The 20,833-nt window shown below is 40.6% G+C and overlaps 2 protein-coding genes across 3 annotated transcripts in view; one reads left to right on the top strand and one right to left on the bottom strand.

The window, feature by feature from the left end:
• LOC137298514 (zygotic DNA replication licensing factor mcm6-like) overlaps positions 1-8,382 on the top strand; it is a 385,641-nt gene extending 377,259 nt beyond the window's left edge. Inside the window, exon 17 of the mRNA XM_067830806.1 lies at positions 8,369-8,382. The gene's annotated coding sequence lies outside the window, so the exon portion shown is untranslated. The remainder of the gene's footprint in view (positions 1-8,368) is intronic.
• Positions 5,511-20,072, bottom strand: LOC137298515 (myeloid differentiation primary response protein MyD88-like). Of its 2 annotated transcripts, none has more exons than XM_067830808.1 (7): positions 19,972-20,072; positions 15,318-15,433; positions 10,508-10,803; positions 10,196-10,351; positions 9,400-9,592; positions 8,424-8,515; positions 5,511-8,139 (listed from the first exon to the last, which is right to left on the bottom strand). In XM_067830808.1, the coding sequence occupies exons 2-7, from the start codon at positions 15,365-15,367 to the stop codon at positions 7,625-7,627; spliced, it is 1,302 nt and encodes a 433-aa protein (XP_067686909.1). In that variant the 5' UTR covers positions 15,368-15,433; positions 19,972-20,072; the 3' UTR covers positions 5,511-7,624. The 2 variants fall into 2 exon arrangements, with proteins under 2 accessions (XP_067686909.1, XP_067686908.1); XM_067830807.1 differs by lacking the exon at positions 19,972-20,072 and adding an exon at positions 15,540-15,643.
• Between the last annotated feature and the right edge of the window lie 761 nt (positions 20,073-20,833).

The raw sequence follows: 20,833 nt of genomic DNA, 5'->3' as shown, positions 1-20,833 counted from the left end.
TGAAGATTCGCACTTCCTGGCCCGGCAGTGCAGTGTAGGATGATCATTATGTAGTGTGTGTTTATCATGGTGATCTTTCATAGCATCCTGACTGAAGGAGGTTGCTACGCTGTTGCTGTGTAGCTGGTGAGGTTTCTTGGCGTGATGGCACAGTAGTTGTAAGTGGTCTTCCGAGCAGCATTTCTTCTGGCAAAGGAAGTTCACTAAGTAGTGCTCGGTCAATGTCCTTTCTTCTGATAGAAACTTTTTATGACTGGTTTAACCGTTCCTACCATACACTCAACTAGACCATAGGATCTAAGGTAGTGAGGTGAGGAAGTCACAAGAGCGATACCCCACTCTGCACAGAAATGTTTGAATGGAAATCCACTGTACTGTGTACCATCATCGCGTATGATGGAGTCAGGTTTACCGAACACAGAGCAAATGAATTTCATTTCATTGGTAACTGCTTGGCTTGAACAGGCAAGTGTCTCACAGTTGGATATTTGGAGAAATAGTCATTAACTAATAGGAAGTGTCTTGATTTGGAACAAGTCTGTCCCAAGTTTGTGCCATGTCGATACAGGTGCCTTGTGAGGTGTGATGGTTCCCGCTTAAGTTAAGCCTGTAGTTCGTGGCACGATGAACAAGAGCTGACATGCTTCAAGATGTTCTCGTTGATTTGCGGCCAGTGTATCGGCTTACGTGCCAGTTTTCTGGTCTTTTCTATAACCTAGTGTGATGAGAATATCAGCGTGTAGTTTCTCTGGAATCACAAGTTGTCTTCCCTTGAAGATAACACTATCTTCGACGGTAAGTTCATCCCTGAAGGAACAGTAGGGCCTCAACACAGGTGTGATGGACTTGTCATTCTCAGGCCATATCGAGTGAATGATTTCTCTCAACACGTGACTGTTTCGGTTCTCAATTGGTCTTTCTTGGTAGTGCCAAAGTTGCTCAGGTCGATACTGAGGTCATCAATGTCATGCATATCAACTCCATCGACGCCAAGTGGTGTCTCAGTCTAGTCAGCTGTGTTAGGCAATAGCTTCCTACACAAGTTCAAAGTACACAGCAAGCTTTAAGTGCATGCGTTGTAGCCTGGTTGGTGCCTTGTTGATGGGCTTCTGGTGTAGCATCACTAAGGGTTTGTGGTCGGTAATGGCTACAAACTGGCGACCATACAGGTAGGTACGGAAACTCTATGGACCAATGCACTGAAGTTCGGAATGTAGGGAATTTGGCAGGTCATCATTCCGAGAAATCAGTGGAGGTTATACTTGCTCATTTTGGTGAATGCCTGGAGCTTGGCAAGATCTGGGGTAGTACCTATGTGTGTACATATTACATATGCATGGAAGGATATGGATTTCTTCTTTATGTTGCATTTCGCAGAGTTGAAAAATAATCCGCTGCTTTTGGCTTTAGCATGAGTTTGGTGAGGTTTTCATCATGCTCCTCTTCGGTTCTTCCTGCAAACACATACGTCATCTGATATTCCGATGGTTCCTGGGACATCTTCCAGCATCTCATTCATTCATTGCTGTGACATGTCGTGGCTGACGGATAGGCCAAAGGCTAATCTCTTCCAGCAGTACCTTCCGAAATGTGTTCGGATTTGGCTTTGGCTTTCCTCATCAAGATGTGACATAGGTGAGAGACGTGTGTTCGGTCACATGGCGAATGACTCTCATCTCTTCCGAGTGCCTCAGCTCTATCTGAATTTGGTCTTTCAGATGTATGCTACAGTGTCACAGTGTGGTTCGGCTCCTGGTTTTAGAACGAGTTTAGCTGTGCCTTCAAAATTACCTATGGCTTCAAACTGTCCAGGAAAGTGCATCATTAAGTCATCTACGCTGTTATCACAACGGATTGGTTCAGCATTGTATGCAGAGAACTTGGTATTGTGTTTGGGGGCAATTACCTCATCATATGGTTTGTTTCTATACATTTGGCCGTTGGTTGTTATGGGTAGACTATTTCCTGAAGCACCAGTTTCCACTATTAGTTTAAAGTTGTGCATTCCTCAAAGTTGAAGTGGCTGTACTCTAAGGTAGGCAAAAACACAGTCCCTGCCTAGAATCTATCGTGTCCATGCACTGAGATGGTCACGGAATAGCATTCCATTGCGTACTCAGACTGTTGCTTCACAACATCACTGTCAGTTGTGTGAAAGATTTTTCCTCTTGATCGATGAGTACGCCGTGTGGACTTTTTGATCTCGTTCCATTTCGTGACTCGACACATCTTCTTCCAAATGCCTTTATTGCCGCTGCTGTTGCAAGTGTCGTTATATGCGGGGCATGTCTTTGGTATATGATGGGTACCGCAGTTCCTGCATATGCAGTTCTTCTGTTTCATCATATGAATTGGCATTTCTGTGGTAGGGGTTTGTAGATCTTGGCCAGCACTTACGGAATCACATCTGCGACCCTCTTCTCGTGCATGGCTTAACTGATAACTCTTTTCTTGCCTCAGAAGATCGTATATTGTAGTGCTTGAAAGGAGTACCTGCTATTGGCAATTTCAAAATTCTTTCTTGTAATACATTATCATCAAATTTACATTACAGAGCAGTTTTACACCTGGTCACAAATTCATCTATAGTTTCACCCTCTCTTTGCCTATATTGCATAAGTTCTAGTCTATAACTCTAAAGTTCTTTCGTAATTTCAACTGTTTCCTAAAATAACCCCAAATCATGAGTGGTTTGATGTGATCCGTTTCAGACAGACCTGATGCAAACCTTCATTTGCTTTGGTCTGTGATCTCTTCATCAGCTGAGAAGAGCTGCATCTGCTGCTTGAAAAGAGAAAATACTGCACCTACAAAATCCAATCAATGCCTGGAATGCGCGCCATTGCACACTTGTTTACAGGCACCTCTGGTGAAAGTTCGCTTTGCCGAGGTTCTAGCAGGTCGACAGGAGAGATTTCACTGTCTGGTGAGTCCCTCAAGCAGCTAAGGCTACACAATCTGTTTACCAGCTTTTTAAAAAGAATCCCTTTATTTCATTTAAAATTGCCTGTACCATATTTGATTGTAAAATTTTACCTATCCTTTTATATGGATCCGGAATTTGGGGAACTAAATATTTTCACTGTTTAGAAAAGGTACACGCTTCATTTTTTAAACATTTCCTAAAGCTTGGAAAATTTGCCTCTAATAAGGCTATCTTGGGTGAAACTGGGCGCTGTAATATATTTGTGTCAAGTAGAATAAGAGTAATAAAATATTGGCTTAAATTATTGAGAATGGAACCATTTAGATACCCAAGGCAAAGTTATATTTTCTTTAAAATGCAGGATGATAATGGCAAGCGAAATTGGACATCAGAGGTTAGACAATTACTTTTTTCAACTGGCTTCTCTTGTGTGTGGATATCGCAGGATGTTGGAAATGAACAGAGTTTTCTATGTATGTGTAAGCAACGCCTTGAAGATATTTTTCGACAAGAATGGTTGATGTCACTTAATGACTCAAATATTTTAGAATTTTATTCCTCCCATAAAACTTTGTTAGAGCCTGAATTTTATATCACACACTTGCAAGATAAAGGTCTGATGAGGGCGTTTTGTAAATTACGAATAGGTTTCCATGATCTGAGAGTTAATCATGTACGTAAATCCAAAAGAGACTTGCCAGATCTAAGTGTATCCATTTGTAGACACTGTAATCTAGGGTATATTGAAAATAAATTTCATATATTGTTTGTGTGCACAATGTACTCCGACTTAAGAGCCAAATATCTGCCATTTATTGCATTGCCTGTTACAGATAAGCACACACTGTCCAATCTTATCAATGCTAGAAATATTGATGTTATTAAAGCAACCGCATTGTACTTAAAACATGTATTCAAAGCAAGAACTGTAAATCATAACACGTGACCTGCATAAAATGTACCTGTATTTGTACTGTAGGCCTCAAGGCCCTAAATACTGAATTGAACAGAATTGAATTGAATTGAATTGAATTGAATTGAATTGAGTCCCTGCTCATTAGGATGTTTGGTTCGCTTCTCCGCTGCCGACATGTCAGGCTTATATGAGGGAATGATGCTGGTAGGTTCGAGATTACAAGTGTTTACTCTGGGACTGCATGGTATGGTCATACAAAAACCCTAACATACTGGAACTAACACAGACTATAAGCTGGGGTATAATATAAAAATGTATCTGCTAAATGGAAACGGCATTTTTTACAACACGACATGGCGTGCAACCTGAAGCATTTGCCATTTTCTGACAGGCTGGGTTTTAGTCAACCACAAGCAGATCATGTGCTTCATCAGCAGATCCTGTTCTTCTTTACTTCGACCGGTTGGCCTTTCCTAAATGTTGAACAACACAGTGGAACTGACACCTCCGTTCGTTGATATATTGTCAAAACGCAAGCAAATGTCTACCGATGGTTAACAGACAAAACAATGACGGAGATACTGGATCTCCTCGTTGACAACATATAAGTAAACTTTGAGGAGTAAGGCATTATGGTAAGCAGTAGACATTCCCGTTAGGAAGCCTCAACTTTCAGGTAATGTGTGTCTTTAAGCATAAAAGTTGTAATTTCTGCTCGCATTCAAACAAGGCAGACTTCAGTTCATCTACGGTCTGATATCGTTCAATACTGATGAAACACTGAGTCCATGGTGACCCGTGAAGATTCTGATGAGAACTGTGGCTCCTTTCACGAAGCAACCTTTACTAAAGTTAACCTTAACTCCCATTCTTTAACATTGCACTAAGGCCTTAGACCTAGGTAACCTTAGTGCTGTGTTAAAGAATGAACTAAGGTCTTAAACTTAGGTAACCTCAGCGCAGTGTTAAAGACTGGGAGTTAAGGTAAACCTCAGTAAAGGTTGCTTCGTGGAGGAGGTCATGGTCTTCAGAAACCCATGCTTGTCATAAGGGGCGTGTAACGGGATCGGGTGGTCAGGCTCGCTCACTTGGTTGACACACGTCATCGGTTCCCAGTTGCTTAGCTAGATGCTCATGCTGATGATCACTGGATTCTCTGATCCAGTTATTTACAGACCACCGTCATATACCAGGAATACTGGTGAGTGCGGTATTGAACAATACCGTGGACATGGAAAACAGCCTGGTCGGTCGCTGTTTTCCAACATTCCAATCGTTGAATATCCGTTGATATCTCCAGCTGCAGCAGCTCCAGCTCCTTTAATACCCCCACTTTCCTGCATGATCTTTCCGCGAAAACTCGAAACGAATTCTGCTTACAAATCAGATCAAGGTTACAACATTAGAGGACTTGATAGTATTATGAAAGCATAATTGAAATATAAGAAAATGCCTGGCGAAATTTCCAGGACAATCGACAGCTATACTGGTTGAGCGTCCAAGAATAACCAAGGACCTCTCCAGGGCTGTCCCTGATTAATGACAGTTTGATGGACAGCTATGTTGGCTGGTTGCCCATGACGATGTTGGAAGAACTGCCTCATACTTGCAACAAAAAAGGGGCAAATTCACATAACATTTATACATAAATATAATAAATACATAACATTTGTGATATCAAAATATATTTATTGGTCCTAAAATATCCTGATAAGAAATAGACATTGTGTGAATCGGTGAACAAACCAGCTCACTGGAAGAATACATGGAGCATTTTAACAGAACAACCAATTCAGATCACAGTATATTACATGCTGCATACAAACATGTTTGAGATGTCATCCTCATTATTTCTGAATTTTATCTAGACAGAGTGGAGTAACATTGGACACTCCAGGTAGAAGTGAACTTCAACTTTCAGAGTGAGGCAGAGTGAGTGAGTATGGTTTTACACTGCTTTTGGCAATATTCAGCCTTTATCACAGTGGAGTACCCAAGATATTGGCTTCACACACTGTACCCATGTGGAGAATCAAACCCAGATTCTCAATGTGATGAGCAAACATTTAACCACTGGGCTACCCCACCAACCTTATGGGCCTTACAGGGGCACTAAACGTAGAAGAGAGCCTATGGAATATTATACATAGAAAAAAGCTTTACAGGAGACTCTACATAGAAGACATCCGAACACCATAGACAGAACAGGGCCTTACAGGACATGCTCAGGACAGTTGAACCCATTACAGACAGGTGATAACAGTTTCAGTGGAAAGCCTACACTGCACATTCCAAACCACTCACTGTTTCCTTTATCCCCTTAATGCTCAAAGCACCAGGAACTGTATAAACAAATGCCATATCATATCATCTGTATTATTAAACTTCAGAAAGTTGAACAAACTTCTGAGTCATTACACACTGTCCACTACACTACTAGTAACATAAGTGATAGGGTGGATACTTGTGATAGGTTAGAGTGATTGAGTGAGTTTGGCTTTATGCCACTTTTAGCAATATTCCAACGATATCACGGAAAATGGGTCTCACACATTGTACCCATGTGTGGAATCGAACCTGGATCTTCGCGTGACGAGTGAACGCTATAACCACTAGGCTACCCCACCACCCGTGATAGGTTAGAGACTTGGGATGGGTTAGAGATTTGGGATAGGTTGGGGCCAGCCTGCTAGGTGGCAAAACCTGTCCTGGGGGACTGTTATAACTACATGACCTGAGACAACTACATGAAAATATGTTATATCTGCCCTGTGTGACATTGTCTCTCAGACATGTGCTATAAAACAAACACAAGTTCAAGTAGCGTTGTCCTACCACTGACTATCACCAACAATATATCTATATATGTAATGTTGCCATAACTCTACCACTCATTGTGAGGTAAAAGAAACCCCTCTTAAATACATGTACTACAAACAGAAATAATGAATGGAAAATTATTGTAAGAATGCTGAAGGAAAGGAAGAAGAGGATCCATGCAGGGCCCTGCCGCCGGACGCCCTGCCGCCGGACGCATGACAATACTCAACAACAACATATGTACTGTTGTCTAACCTCTTGTTGTGTGGAAAGAACCAAACCCTTAAATACATGTAATATTGTCCTATCACTGCTTGTAGTATAAACCAAACACTTAAATGAGAGTTTTGTTGACTGACTTACCACATCTTGTGTGGTAAAACAATACATCTACTGTCCTAACATTAGATATGATATGACCAGTATATGCTCTGCACTACTGAGGAGCACCAGCTTACACGTACTTTGTATTTTCAAAACATGTCTTCCTTCAGGTCATGATTTCACACCCCTACCTTCAGCTGGTTGCCAACACCTTCGGACACATCATTAGACAAAGAGAACTTTTAGATCCCAATTTGCTCTCAACCTTTAAGTGACTGTTAAACCTGTCGCTCTCATAAACATTCAGGCATATTGGAGATGTAGTGAAAGTCCAATCTTATTTGTATACACTTTGAGCACTTAGTCCCTGCTTTAGGTATTCAAGGATTGGATCCAAAACATAGCATTTGATACCTGTCAGACTCATCTGAAAGAGGCCAAGATCTCACTTCTTTCTCGAGCAAAGTCTGCAAGAAACAGAGAACAGCAAAAAATATCTTACTTCCTTGCAAATTCTGAAAGAAGCATATAGGGAATGTTTAGGTGTCTGTAACATACACTGAATTGATTGCAGCAGTTACTCTGCAAACAAATATGCTCTGCAGATTGAAGTGTCTAAACCACTGCAGTCACAAGGATCAACACTGGCTGGATGGGAATAGCTGAGGGATGCTTTTATCAGTTTGTCGATGTCTACGACGTGGAGGGACAGGACCTGATGCCTGTGTGGATGAGGACATTGAGGAACCTTGTGGTGCACTCTGCACTGGGGACCCCACTTCCATTGGACTACTTGATCCAGGGGAGCTAGCTGCTGTAACAGCAGGTCTAGAGGACGAGGAGGATGAGGGAGAAGAATGGATGATGGGCAGTGGTTGACTAGAGCTGCTGCTGCTGCTGCTGCTGCTGCTGCTGCGGCCACTGTTGCGATATTGCTCTTGGTCCAGACTGAGGGTGATGTCCTCCAGTGAAATCTTGTCGTTGATCTGCAGCTCCTCAAAGTTGAGGGGAGCTTTAATTGCTCGGGCAAGCCGATGCCAGAACCACTCCATCAGGTCTCGTTTTGTGAAATCACAAAGCGTTACGTGGCGGAGGATCTGGGGTATAAAACATGGCGTGATGAGGACAGGCACCAATTTCTTGCTGCGGGAACCTGCAAGATAAGGAAAATACATGTAAAGATGTGTATTGATTTGTGACACTGTAACATATTCTGCAACTTACTGGTGTCCTGGCACCAGTTATCTCCCTTACGGCATGGAGACATCCCCTTCACTAAAGTTTCTCACTACTCACAAAATATCCAATCTTTGATGATTGACTGAGAGGACTGAAACCAAACACACTGTCACATGTTATTTAAGTCTTTGTTACAGTGAAAGTATTCATGGATGACACATTTGACTTAATACTACCGACAAACACTTAGATCCTCACCTGGCGAGAGACTGTGGGCAAACTTTGTCTGAAAGTCGCAGGCTGGACTCTTCAAGAAGCGGGGAGACATAATGATCACCATTCTCCGGCATCTGCAACATGGATGAAGATACTGTAATTTAATCCCCAAACTGCTGGCTTTAAACTATGTTCATATTCGCTCATAAGACCATGAGTGGGAGGAAGTTGTAATGTTGTAATGTCACATTGTTATCACCATACTCTCACAGCATAGATCCATGCTCATGGTGTTAATCACTGGATTGTTAGGTCCAGGGCTGATTTATTACAGGCAGTCATACAACTGGAATGTCGCAGTGTGTAGCATTTTGCAACAAACAGTTTAGTCTTCTCCATCACCAATACTTCACGGCCACTTCATGATGGCCGAGACACAAATTCTGTTGAGGTCTGGCTGACAGATCTCACAATGTAATCACCAGATGAATAGCCAAGTCCTCCTACGACCTGGAGTCCAAGAGACCTGCACTGTTCATGCGGAAGAAGCATGAGGTTCTTGGGACCTACAGTGTTTTCTGGGATGTCAAGAAAGAATCCCATGTTTCAGGTAAGGTTGCCATTAAGATTATTTCACTGCTTTCACTGCTTGTACCATCTGAAACTAACATCAGTGGTTCAACTGCTATCACAGGTCAAGACATTTTATGACACCACACAGCTCTTTTGGGCAAGTAAACCTTTTTGAAGGCAAGTAGTTACATATTACCCAAGTGAACCTGTGATAAACAGCAGAAACCATGAAACATTCAACTGGGGTTTAATACAGTGAGATCACACCCTAGCTGTAACCAACAGACAACCATCAAATGCCACTCTGTCCACCATTACTTTAGTTCCTTACAGCAAGCATGTACTGGGTCCATATCTATTCCATCCTAATGTACAGACAAAAGGCATTAACAACCATGGATCTGTTATATCACAAAGGGGCCACTATTGTGTTGAAGGAGTTCACCTGTCCTGAATCAGCTTGGCTGACACAGTGTGTGTTGCAGACCCGGGCAAATCATCTCGCCAAGGAACAAACAGCTTGAGACCATACCGCGGCGACTCTAACTCTGACAGCATCTTCTTCACAAACTGCAGGTCATAACCCTCTGGGTCATAACACACGAATGCATCATAAAATGTTGGTGTGTCGCTCTCAACTGAAAAACGTGATGCAAGGAGGATAATTTTCATTTATTCATAATTTCTTTTCCAATAGGTACATGTGAATCAGACTATTAAAACGAACATTATATTGAACTGGAAAAGTACTCATTGGAAAATTGAATTGAGCAGAGCCAGATATTTAGTGGAACATTGTATAGATAGAACAATGTATACAGTGGCATAATATATTGAATGGAACAGTTTGTTTAGCTGAACAATGCATTCTGCTGAACAATTTATTAAGTGGAACAATGTATTTATTGGCACAGTGCATTGAGTGGAACAATGTGGTTTCTGGAACAATATGTAGAATGAAACATATTTGGTGGAACAATGTATTCAGCCTAACAATGTATTGAATGGAATGATACATGTAGCAGAACAATGTATTCAGATGTAAAAACAGAACTGAATGGAACAATATGTTTAGTAATACATTGTATTCAGTTGAACATGTATTGAATGGAACAATGTGTTTAACTGAACAATGTACGGAACAGATTAAAGGATGAAGCCAAAAGATTAGTAGAGAAAAGTTTTGAGTGGACCAATGTATTAAGAGGACATAACTTCTGCAGTAAAGAGAGCTTCCATACCATCCTGAACAGTCATGTATCTGTATTCATCAACGCCATGATCAGTGAAATCAGAAGATTCGGGAGTAGAACTCTGGGATATGGTGGGAACCTGTAATGGTACCACGTTGTCCTGGCGACGTTCCTGCTGTGAAACATAGTGCTCAATGTCCAGAACTGAAACAATAACAGGGGGTTTTATTTAGTGAGAGTGGATACTTTATGAAGAGAATGGGTTCTGTGTGTTCTAACATTAATCACTAGATCACATACATTATCCAAGAACAACTGTTTTAAACTTCAAATAATATATGAAGATCAGATGAAACTCACTGATGCTACGTTTGCAGTCTGTCATCACATCTTCACGTCCCATCACCCTGAGGTAATAAAAGAGTTGACCAACAGTGGGGGACAAGTCTGGTCTCCTTGTCCATTCATTCAGCACCTCAGTTGTTGGGTCTCTCTGCCGTCCGAAGTTCTGAATCTCCAAGAAGGAGAAGCCGATTTGCTCGGCCAGTCCATTATAATCTGGTACAATGCCATCTTCATTTAGCAGCCTCTCAATGTTGAGGTACTGAGACAGCTTCTTTCGAGCCGAGACTCGGAGTGCATCTAGTGATACATTCCTACAACAACAGATGGCAGGGAATGAGGCGTGGGTTTGTCATTAAATGTGGATTGTGAGTGAGTGAATGCATTCATGCTACCAACCAATAACTGCTGCAATGTAACATCTTCATGATCTTTGTCCCAAAGAAAACTACTGAAGTAAGTATTAATCCAAAATCATAAAATAAAAACAAAATTATTACTATTTTGTTGTGGTGAACTACGAAAAAAATAGAAAAAAAAGTGCATCATACCATCGTTGCGAATTGTCATAAAGCAATCAACCAATTAACAAGCCTTCTCTTGCCCTATAAGTCTTTCCACGATAAATATATCAGACTACTCTACAGCAGAGTGTACATTTCTATTATTCTGTATGCTGTGGATGTTAAAGGTCACATGCAACCAAAAAAGGAAACATAATTAAAACACAATTATCACTTATTCATGACTTATACGTGGCTGACTAATTTGCTGATACGCTGAGGGCTCATTGTGTGTACAGAAACATGATCTGTTTGGTGGGCGTTTTAGAAGTGTGGCGAGTCACAAGAAAGTAAGATTCTCTATGGGTAACAACTTCTTTTATTGTACTTGATGCATCGTTTCAGTATGGATTCATATACTGTTCTCAAACAAAATCATATACACTAGAAGAAGTTGCTATCCATAAAGAATGTATTTAGAGATTTTGGGTTTTGTAAATACATGTTTTCTGAATTTGTGTTCGATCAAATAAAAAGTCATCTCAGTAGAGATGGTGAGCTACTGCTATTGGCATTTTTGATGATTTGTTTCAGTAAGTGCATACCAAAAAGTATCAGAATCTGCAAAGTTGTGTTTTATGGTGCATGTGAGCTTTAACAATGAGAAGGCCTCATTGCCTGCATGAGCTAACCTCAAAATGACACCAGCAGCTGGGGTAGTGTCCAGTGCTGCACGGTGTTACTGGTATTATAATATATCATCAGGATATTCAAATATATAATGCAATAAATTTTCTTGAAAACTGGTGTATTGGGTTAAAACAATATGTAGAGTTTAGTGATTTTCTCTATGGCATAAGTTAAGATCTACAAAGACACTGAAGTTTTCCATTGCAATTTATTGACAAAACAACCTACCTTACTTTCAATAAATTTCATTCAAAAAAAGAAAGAAATCATATCGTAATCAATCAACATCAAACATAAATTCAAATTTCTGTTACCACAACCATAACATTTATTTTTAGGGCCTTAGTATGTAGAAAATACGCTCTGCATGTACAGTCAGTGTCACTTACTGAAGCTCCTAATACATCTCAATACGTGTCAGAATACAGGTACAAAATACACAAGAAATTGCAATACAATCTACTTGTCAATACTCAGCCCTTCAAGTAACTCACACTGATGAATTGGTTTATGCCTTGTATATGGTTTACATTTGCCACAAACTATATTAATTAAAGATCTGACACTATAGTTCATTATGTAGTGGTATACAGGTTACCATTTCCAGAGAAATATTTCACTGTGGGGTTTTGATGACTTGCCCATGTATGCAGCAAGGCTACCCAGATTTCCAGTTGGTTTTATCCAACCACACCTGGATACCCTACACCTCATTGTCCAAAAGTTTTAACTAGTTGCCAGTGGGTTTGGATTAAATGACAAGAATATTTACAGATAGGACCATAAGCTTGCCATACTTTCTCTGAGTCCTGTAGTAATGGTTGGTTTGTTAATAATTCAAGTATATATCAATTATTATGAGGGATGGGGCAACGGGAGGAACTCTTATGAGGCTTCTGTTTGGTATTACACAGCTCTAAGGATCTTGCAAAATCACAAGGTCATGGGGTGCCTTGCTTATTTCTAGCTTGGACCTTGTGACACTGACAGTGAAGTTGTATAAAGTGCATAAGGCAGTTCCAGATCACTAACGAAACACTGACTGCATGCGCCTCCGCAAAAATATATCTGAAGCGACTAAGGGCAATTTCTGTCTGAGCAATGTTTCATGTTACTCACACCAAATATAAAATTTATTCGGTCCTGATTGATTTCAGAAAAGAAACGCTCCTCCATTACGGCAGTTCCGAATCATTTCAGGGTATTCCGGATCACGTGACATAACGAGGCAGTGTTCGGTTATTGATGCTCATTTGGGGCAATAGGGGTCTGTGTCAAACCGTGACATGCGTTTAATTGAATAGATGCGTTAACAATATTCATACTGTTTGATAAACAAATAATTAACGAGCACTGCAGTTGATAACAACATCCTTTTGGTAGATAGGTTTAACACTTGCTGCTCATAACAACACATTCAAGAATCATGATTCCAGGTGCCAGTGTGGGTTGAAAAATATTCTCTTGTGGCTTATACATATGTGGTTTATGGTACTGATGCCTTCAGTAAATATCAATATATATAATGTTTTGTCGTGACTTTTACATGCGACTTTAACTTGTAAAGTACAACTATCGAGACAAAATAACCCATTTTTTCAGAACATTTAAAGCTTTATTCAGTCAATATGAAGATTTTTAACATCACATCATCAGTTAGTGATTGTAAAGTTAACGAGCATAACCTATTAATACCAGCATATCTGAACTCTTTATGGGTGTGCATCCTTGTATGTCTAAAAATGAAACAAACTAGCTCATGTCTACTCCATCCTCATTGATTCCGCCTCTGGCACAAGAAACAGGGCACTTTTTGGTTGTCATAAAAGCTCACTCTCTGTTGCTCTGGTTAATAACGTAATGACATGGTATGACCATGCCTCCCCTTTTCTCTGCCGGTGAGCAGGTCAAGATGGAAAACTTGGAACAGATTCTCCAGCTGGCTCAGCAAACACACTGCCACCTACATCATGATCGAATTTGTCTGAATGACCCAGCAAGACTGCTTGGCACTTGTAGTGAATCGTACCATACCAAATTACACCAAGTTAATAAAAAACAAGAATAATATGACATGAAAAAAAACAAAATAGTTTCAACCCCAAATCATTGTCAAGTTGGTTATTTCCTGACAATCTGTCATACAGACCCTGAAGTATATATATCCAAGAAAGCCCATGCAAGTCTAGAAAATGTGGCAAGTCAAGATTTCCACAGCTTTTAAAAATGAAGAAAGTCTCAGGGCTCCATTTCATTATATTATTTTTTTTCACTATGAACGTTTTTTCAGTAAAATATGTTCATTTCAGGGACTAGCTGTTAGTCTAATTTCCTAACAGACAATTCTGTATCGCAAATTACACTTTGGTGAAATGAAGACCAACACGTTTATGTATCTCCTTTGAGCAAAAAACATCTATGACAGACCCGAAACAACATCGTGGAACTAATAACTTTTTTCAACAGTAATTAACATTTTTCGGCGGTTGACACTTTTGAGGTGATCCCTATTTTCTGGTGATCTGGAACTGACTTAACCACATGGTTCCATAAATTGCTCATTTCAACAACAATATGGCCGATGTAGAGAAGATTTTTGTTGCTTTTTACAGGTGAAAAGTATATGCATGCAATGGATTGCTAACACGAAGAAACTTAGCAACTTGTTGCTCAGTCTAAGTAAACTTATCCTCAGTACTTTTCGTTACACTCCACCACTGAGCCTAAAACCTTATGGGAGGTCGCGTCAGGTAACCTTTGAGATTGACCAATCAGAGCACAGCTTACCAAATCGCGAAAGTGCACATTCGCACATCCCTTATGAACTATTCATCTCGAAAAGGTTCGTACCAGACGATTCCGAATGCTATTTACCGTACGATCGCCTCTGGGTGATGCACACGGCGTACGTAGAGCCACGACAATGGTAAGTAAACAGTTGCTGAAAATAGTGTTTTGGGCAATATTCAAGGATGTTATCTTGTGGAAATATTAGCTAATGGTAACCATGTCAACAGAAACCCCAAAGCGTATATACTGCAAGTCAAATAACTGTGTTATATGCGTTTTTTTGTTTGTGTCAGTGACATGAATATTTTGAAAGTCCCTCAGATCCCTAAATTGTAGCCGTTGTCTGATTGGTTAAATCTAATTAACCGTCTCCCATTTGACTGGACTGTCATTGGTTGCTGAAAGGTTACCTGGCGCGACCTTCTACTAGGTTTTGTTGACTCAGAGGCGGAGTGTAACGAAATACACTGACGCGAATTTTACTTAGACTGCTTGATGCTATTCTTATTTGAGACGGACCGTCCCGAATGAGTTACCTTTTCCTGACGTGCCATTGATAACTTACGCGATGATAGGTATCCTCGTTACAGGGCTAGCATGTAAACTTCTGGTTCAGGTCAAGCAAAACAAAATATATCACCTTAAAGAACACTGTCTCGGCTTTAAAATGAGAGATTGAGTGAAGAAATCCATGGAGATTTACAGTTTCTATGGATTAATGTATGCGGCGGTGATCCGGAATAGCCGTGATCCGGAATACCCTTACCCACTGTATACTTATTACAAGACAGCTTTGAGACGTGAGACGTGAGGTGTAACATAAGGGTCTGCGATGTCCTGCTTACCTATAACGTGAAGGAATCGACACATCATCGTCATCCGAGTTGGACGCCATGTAACCAGCTGAACCCGTCACATTGGTCACGGCTGAACTCTCTACAGTAGGCTGGTAGTTCTACGCCTGAAAAGAAGGAAAAATTACATCATAGTAACTTCTGACTCATGTAATGACATATACAATTCGTAAGAAGAGCCAAATCATTTTTACAGGCTGTGTTCATCAATACCTGAAGCCTTCTTTATTCTGCGTATTTTCGTGGACTGTTTACCACTTCTCTCACACTCTGAGTCGCCCGAAGCAGGAAGTAAATTGCGAAATTGAAACAAGTCTGAATGTCGTTATTGAGGCATTTGTTTGATTTGCTGTTTAGATAAAACTTCTATATTACCTCCATATAACAATGTTTTGTCTAGCATACGTTTCCATGCGTCAATGTAATTCAACGTAAACACCGTTACCACCTAGAAATGTGTCACGAATTTGCGACATAAAACTGTGGCATGTGTCCTTATTGCTCACAAGAGTTGTGTCCCTTTGGGTCCACAGAGCTTGACACCCCTGTAACCTGGCATAGTCACATTGCCCAGCGTTTTATAGTATACACAGCCACTCCGGATGCTTCGTTAATTTAGCTATAATCAGCTTGAAATTCTGAGATGATTCCCGTTCGTGAGGTCGTGTGACATGTAACTGAAGTCACAAACGTCCTGTTCTAGGTCGTGATTGCGTTATCTATTTATGGCTAGCTATCGATCATGGGCAGTGGAAAGCTAGAAGGATAATAATAGTAAATTGCACCTTCATATAGTGACATACAATGACGGTACCATCGCATAGGGGCAAACAGTATCACAACGCCGCTGTTAGTTTCGCTAGATCTGCACGTGATCAAACCCAAGCCACACAATTTTAAACATATACATAGGCTATAAATAATATATTAATTTAGACATGAGCTATGTTTCATCTGACGTGAACAGAATGACAGCAAAATGTAATTTTACTTTGTGTTGTCTCAACTGCGTATTGTCTCTTTAAATCTAGTAAAAGTCACATTTTCTTTGTTGTAGTCAGAATACTTCGTACATCATATGTATGCTATTGCATGTTATATGGGGACGTCTAACATATGTCGTTAGTAGATTCAAAGGAAAGATCTTGTACCTATTGATCAACGGAGCTGTGATAAGTGAAAACAAACTGTATTGATACAAATATGATGAATTGTGTGTTTGTGCGTGCGAGAGAGTTTAGACGAAATTTGTGCTATCATATAAATGTGCAATATGTACTGCTTCCATGAATATGCCCCGTCATCCGTTTCATATGGGATATGCATCGTTGCGTGTTTTGAGACACTAGGTGATGACCATGCATGGTGTTGCTTGTTGATTCAAGCTGGAACTATATTTAAGCGGAAGCCGGTCCTTAAAACGTAATCCAACAATGGTGATTATTGTAATTAGGACCTCAGGACACTGTAGCAGTGGCTGATTTTCTAAAAAGGGGCGAGTATCCAGGGTAGGAATAATCCACAGTTTGCTGACCTTTTTTCACCTGGACATGACTCGTGACGATCCCGGTTTGAATAATGGCTTACAGTAACACATGGTTGTCGTGAGGCTCGCTGACTTGGTTGACACATGTCATCGGTTCCCATTTGCGCAGATCGATGCTCATGGTGTGGATCAAAGGATTGTCTGGTCCACACTCGATTATATACAAACTGCCGCCATATTGCTGGAATATTGCTGGGTGCGGAGTAATGTGAGACGAGATGCAAGAGTTAGCTCACGAAAAGAAGTACTCCAGAAGATTCTCTCTGGGTCTGAACACAATATGTTGTATTATTGTAATATTATAGAGGAAACGCCCATATGGTTCATATGGCACATGTAGCCTGATGATAAATAGAGTGTGGTCAGTGCCCACTTTCTCTACAATCAAACAATAAGGTCACCAAATACTGGTTAAGGTTTCTTGATATGCTTTCAAATAGACTCCTCAATATGACGTCACTTTATGATGAAAATAGAAACAGAAACTGGTTTGCTGGAGAGAGTTCCTTTTATGGACAAGTTTGTCAACATCAGAATGTGTATTGAAGATAACATTTTGTACTGTCATTAGCACAAAGGCGAAATGATATACAGACATGGACTGCTTCATTGGACGTATCAAAGAGGTCTTTGTATTACAAACTGTTACTGGAGATTGCCTTTATAAGATTACTGTTAAAAAGTTCCGAGCAGCTCTCTCGCGGTTCAGATGTTCTTCTCATGATATCCTTACACACTAGTGATGACCAAAGAATGGGCGATACTTGTAACGTTAATTCACTTGACGAACGGCATCGTTGTCTGCTTGTATGTCCTGTTTACGTACAGCATAGAGAAAGATATCTGCAACCCTATTACTTGAACTATATACCCGAATTTAACTAAATCCTATTCCTTGTTATCAAATGTAAATGGTAAAGTTCTGCAATATTTAGCTATGTGCATTTATCATGCCTCCATGTGCAGATTTAACACAAATAGAACATTTAGACTCTGCATTTTAGCTGGATGAGCTTTTACAATTCTACTTACTTTTATGTATGGCCGATTGTGTATTTTGTATTGTTATGTACTGTAGGCCTTATTAGGTACTGAAATAAAGATGAAGTGAAAAAAATGGTTGTAGCATCCAGAAGCAGTCGACAGAACTCTAAGTACAGCTCTCCGTGGCTACATACAGATCAATGTCATACACATGGAACCGATCAATGTCATACACATGGAACCGATCAATGCCATACACTTGGAACAGATCAATGTCATACACATGGAACCGATCAATGCCATACACATGGAACAGATCAATGTCATACACATGGAACAGATCAATGTCATACACATGGAACAGATCAATGCCATACACATGGAACAGATCAATGTCATACACATGGAACAGATCAATGTCATATACATGGAACCGATCAATGTCATACACATGGAATATTGTTATTTATAAATTGATTAACACTGCCGCATAACTATATGTTGCTTACAAGGTAACCCGCCACACAGACATTTTAGTATGCAACTGAAATACAGTACAATTCTGCTCAGACGTTAAAAAATGGCGACAGTACAATCCTGCACATACGTTTAACTATTGAGACAGTACAATCCTGAACATAAAATTAATTCAACTGTGTACACAGTACAATCCGGCACAGACGTTCAACTATGGACACAGTACAATCCTGCACAGACGTTCAAATATGGAGACAGTACAATCCTGCGCAGACGTTCAAATATGGAGACAGTACAATCCGGCGCAGCCGTTCAACTGTGTACACAGTACAGTCCTGCACAGGCGTTCAAATATGGAGACAGTACAATCCGGCACAGACGTTCATCTATGTACACAGTACAATCCTGCTCAAGCGTTCAACCATGCAGACTGTCAAATATAACTACAGTACAATCCTGCTCAAGGGTTCAACCATGCAGACAGTACAACAGACGTTTAACTATTGAGGCAGTACAATCCTGCACATACGGTCAACTATGGAGAAAATGCAATCTAGCATTGACCTTCATCAAGGGGAATCAAACCCGTGTTCTCGGAGTGACGCGCCTTTGCTTTAACCACTAGGCTACCCCACCGCCCTACTCTATACCATGTCGAGAAGATAGAGCAGTTAAAAAAACTGGCATATCTCACAGTAGTGATAAAACAGCTCAGTATGCCCATCAATCAACTTGTCCAATGGCTTATGTGTAGATATTCATTCTGTTATGTGTGTGTGTGTACAGTACGCCAGGTCTGTTACCTCGTGTCATGTGACGTGCAGTACGCCAGGTCTGTTATCTCGTGTTATGTGATGTACGGTACACCAGGTCCGTTATCTAATGTCATGTGACGTACGGTACTCGAGATCTGTTATTCCGTGTTATGTGACGTACGGTACGCCAGGTCTGTTATCTCATGACATGTGATGTAGAGTGTTATCTCGCGTCATGTGACATTCAGGTCTGTTATCTCGTGTCCTATACGAGTGAAAATACACGGAAATTATACCTGGATCAGGATGTTGTATACAACTAGTTCCGTGTTTTGTGCCCACTTTTATACGTTCATGCAGTAGTAAATGAACTGTTGCTTACTAACTGTACATTACTTGTATAACTGATGCTTATAGCAATGTAAGAAACCACCCATTCCCTGATACACGCAACAACCCTTTTACATCTTTACTCAGAGTGAGTGAGTATAGTGCCGTACCTTCACGGATCTCTTTACTCCGAAACCATCTTAACAATCAGTCAGTAACAGTTAACTCTCTGCTATCAGTATGAAAGGAAGTTCTCGTGTACAAGAGAAATGATCTAAGAGAACTGTTTATAGTGTCTGCAAACTGTGTCGCGGTCAGTGTGAAAAAACAAGTGATTGAATGAGTTTTTCTGTGATGTTACCATTACTCCAGCAACATCACGGCAGCGACACCAGAAATGGACTTATACGTGGTACCTAACTGTAAATAGAACCCGGGTTTTCGGCGAGAAGAGATGAAAACTGGATATATTTGAATAGATGTACTCGAAGACACGTGGATGCTAAGACGTACTAGAAGAAGTTCTGAAGCAATAAAAGACCGTGACGCTCACCTGTGATCCCCGCGTCCCCAGATCCCCCCTCGGTTCACAGGCCTAAGAAGGAACACATGATAACGTCCTGTGACCACTCGGGGACCAGTTACTTCCTGATCGCCAATTATGTGGGTCAGACTGTTTTAATACTTTCTCACTTGATGGTTTATCACGGAAGAAGATCCTCAACGTGGTAATACACAATAATATGTTTGAGTATGGACTTGGATTGCAGCGTTGATAGCAATTTCTGTCAATCATACAAGCCGCATATGTTATTGGCGAGTCATGTGCTCAGCACGCACACTAACAATTGTTTCGATATTTTGAAATGTGCGAGTCGATCACTGTAGGTGTTTTTCCGGATAGAAACAATGTCTAAAACTATGAGTATTTGTCCCCAAATCAATACTACATGAAAGTGTAATCACATATTCGGTCACTCACTGGCTCGAGCCCATTCACCCAGGATTTAATTCCAGGCGTGGGTACAGCAAAGCGTACAGCTTGTTCAGCTTGACCTGATCAAGTAAATACTATTTATATGCATCGTTTGACAGTCTCATAGCTGGTTGGGTCTATTATTGTGAAGGGGTGCACCTTGGTCAGTTGATTGTCAACCTGTCCGAGCAATCGAGAAAAGGTTGCCTTTTGACATCTCAGTGTCGAGAAATCGTCAGCAACGTCCTAACTTTCTTTAAAAATGAAGATTGTTTCCGTTGTATGAATGTTTCGCACGAACATTCTCTTCTCCCGTATTTAATGAAGTTAACTCGACCTGCCATTCGCGCTATTTGACCTCCCGGGTCATGCATATGTAGAGTCGCTCAGGTCAAGCTGAACCAGCTGTAGCAGAACTACGTCTGTATGATTGTGTGAA

This window comes from Haliotis asinina, chromosome 10 (assembly GCF_037392515.1).
Source record: "Haliotis asinina isolate JCU_RB_2024 chromosome 10, JCU_Hal_asi_v2, whole genome shotgun sequence".
NCBI classification, from domain to species: Eukaryota; Metazoa; Mollusca; class Gastropoda; order Lepetellida; family Haliotidae; genus Haliotis; species Haliotis asinina.
The sequence above is the reverse complement of the archived record's forward strand: the minus strand, read 5'-3'. Positions and strand labels throughout refer to the sequence as shown.

Coding starts and splice junctions, on each gene's coding strand:
- LOC137298515 (XM_067830808.1), bottom strand. CDS start 15,367: ATGGCGTCCAACTCGGATGACGATGATGTGTCGATTCCTTCACGTTAT. Junction 9,593..10,195: donor ATACATGACTGTTCAGGATG/GTATGGAAGCTC, acceptor CACGTTTTTCAG/TTGAGAGCGACACACCAACA. Junction 8,140..8,423: donor TGCCCACAGTCTCTCGCCAG/GTGAGGATCTAA, acceptor CTTATCTTGCAG/GTTCCCGCAGCAAGAAATTG.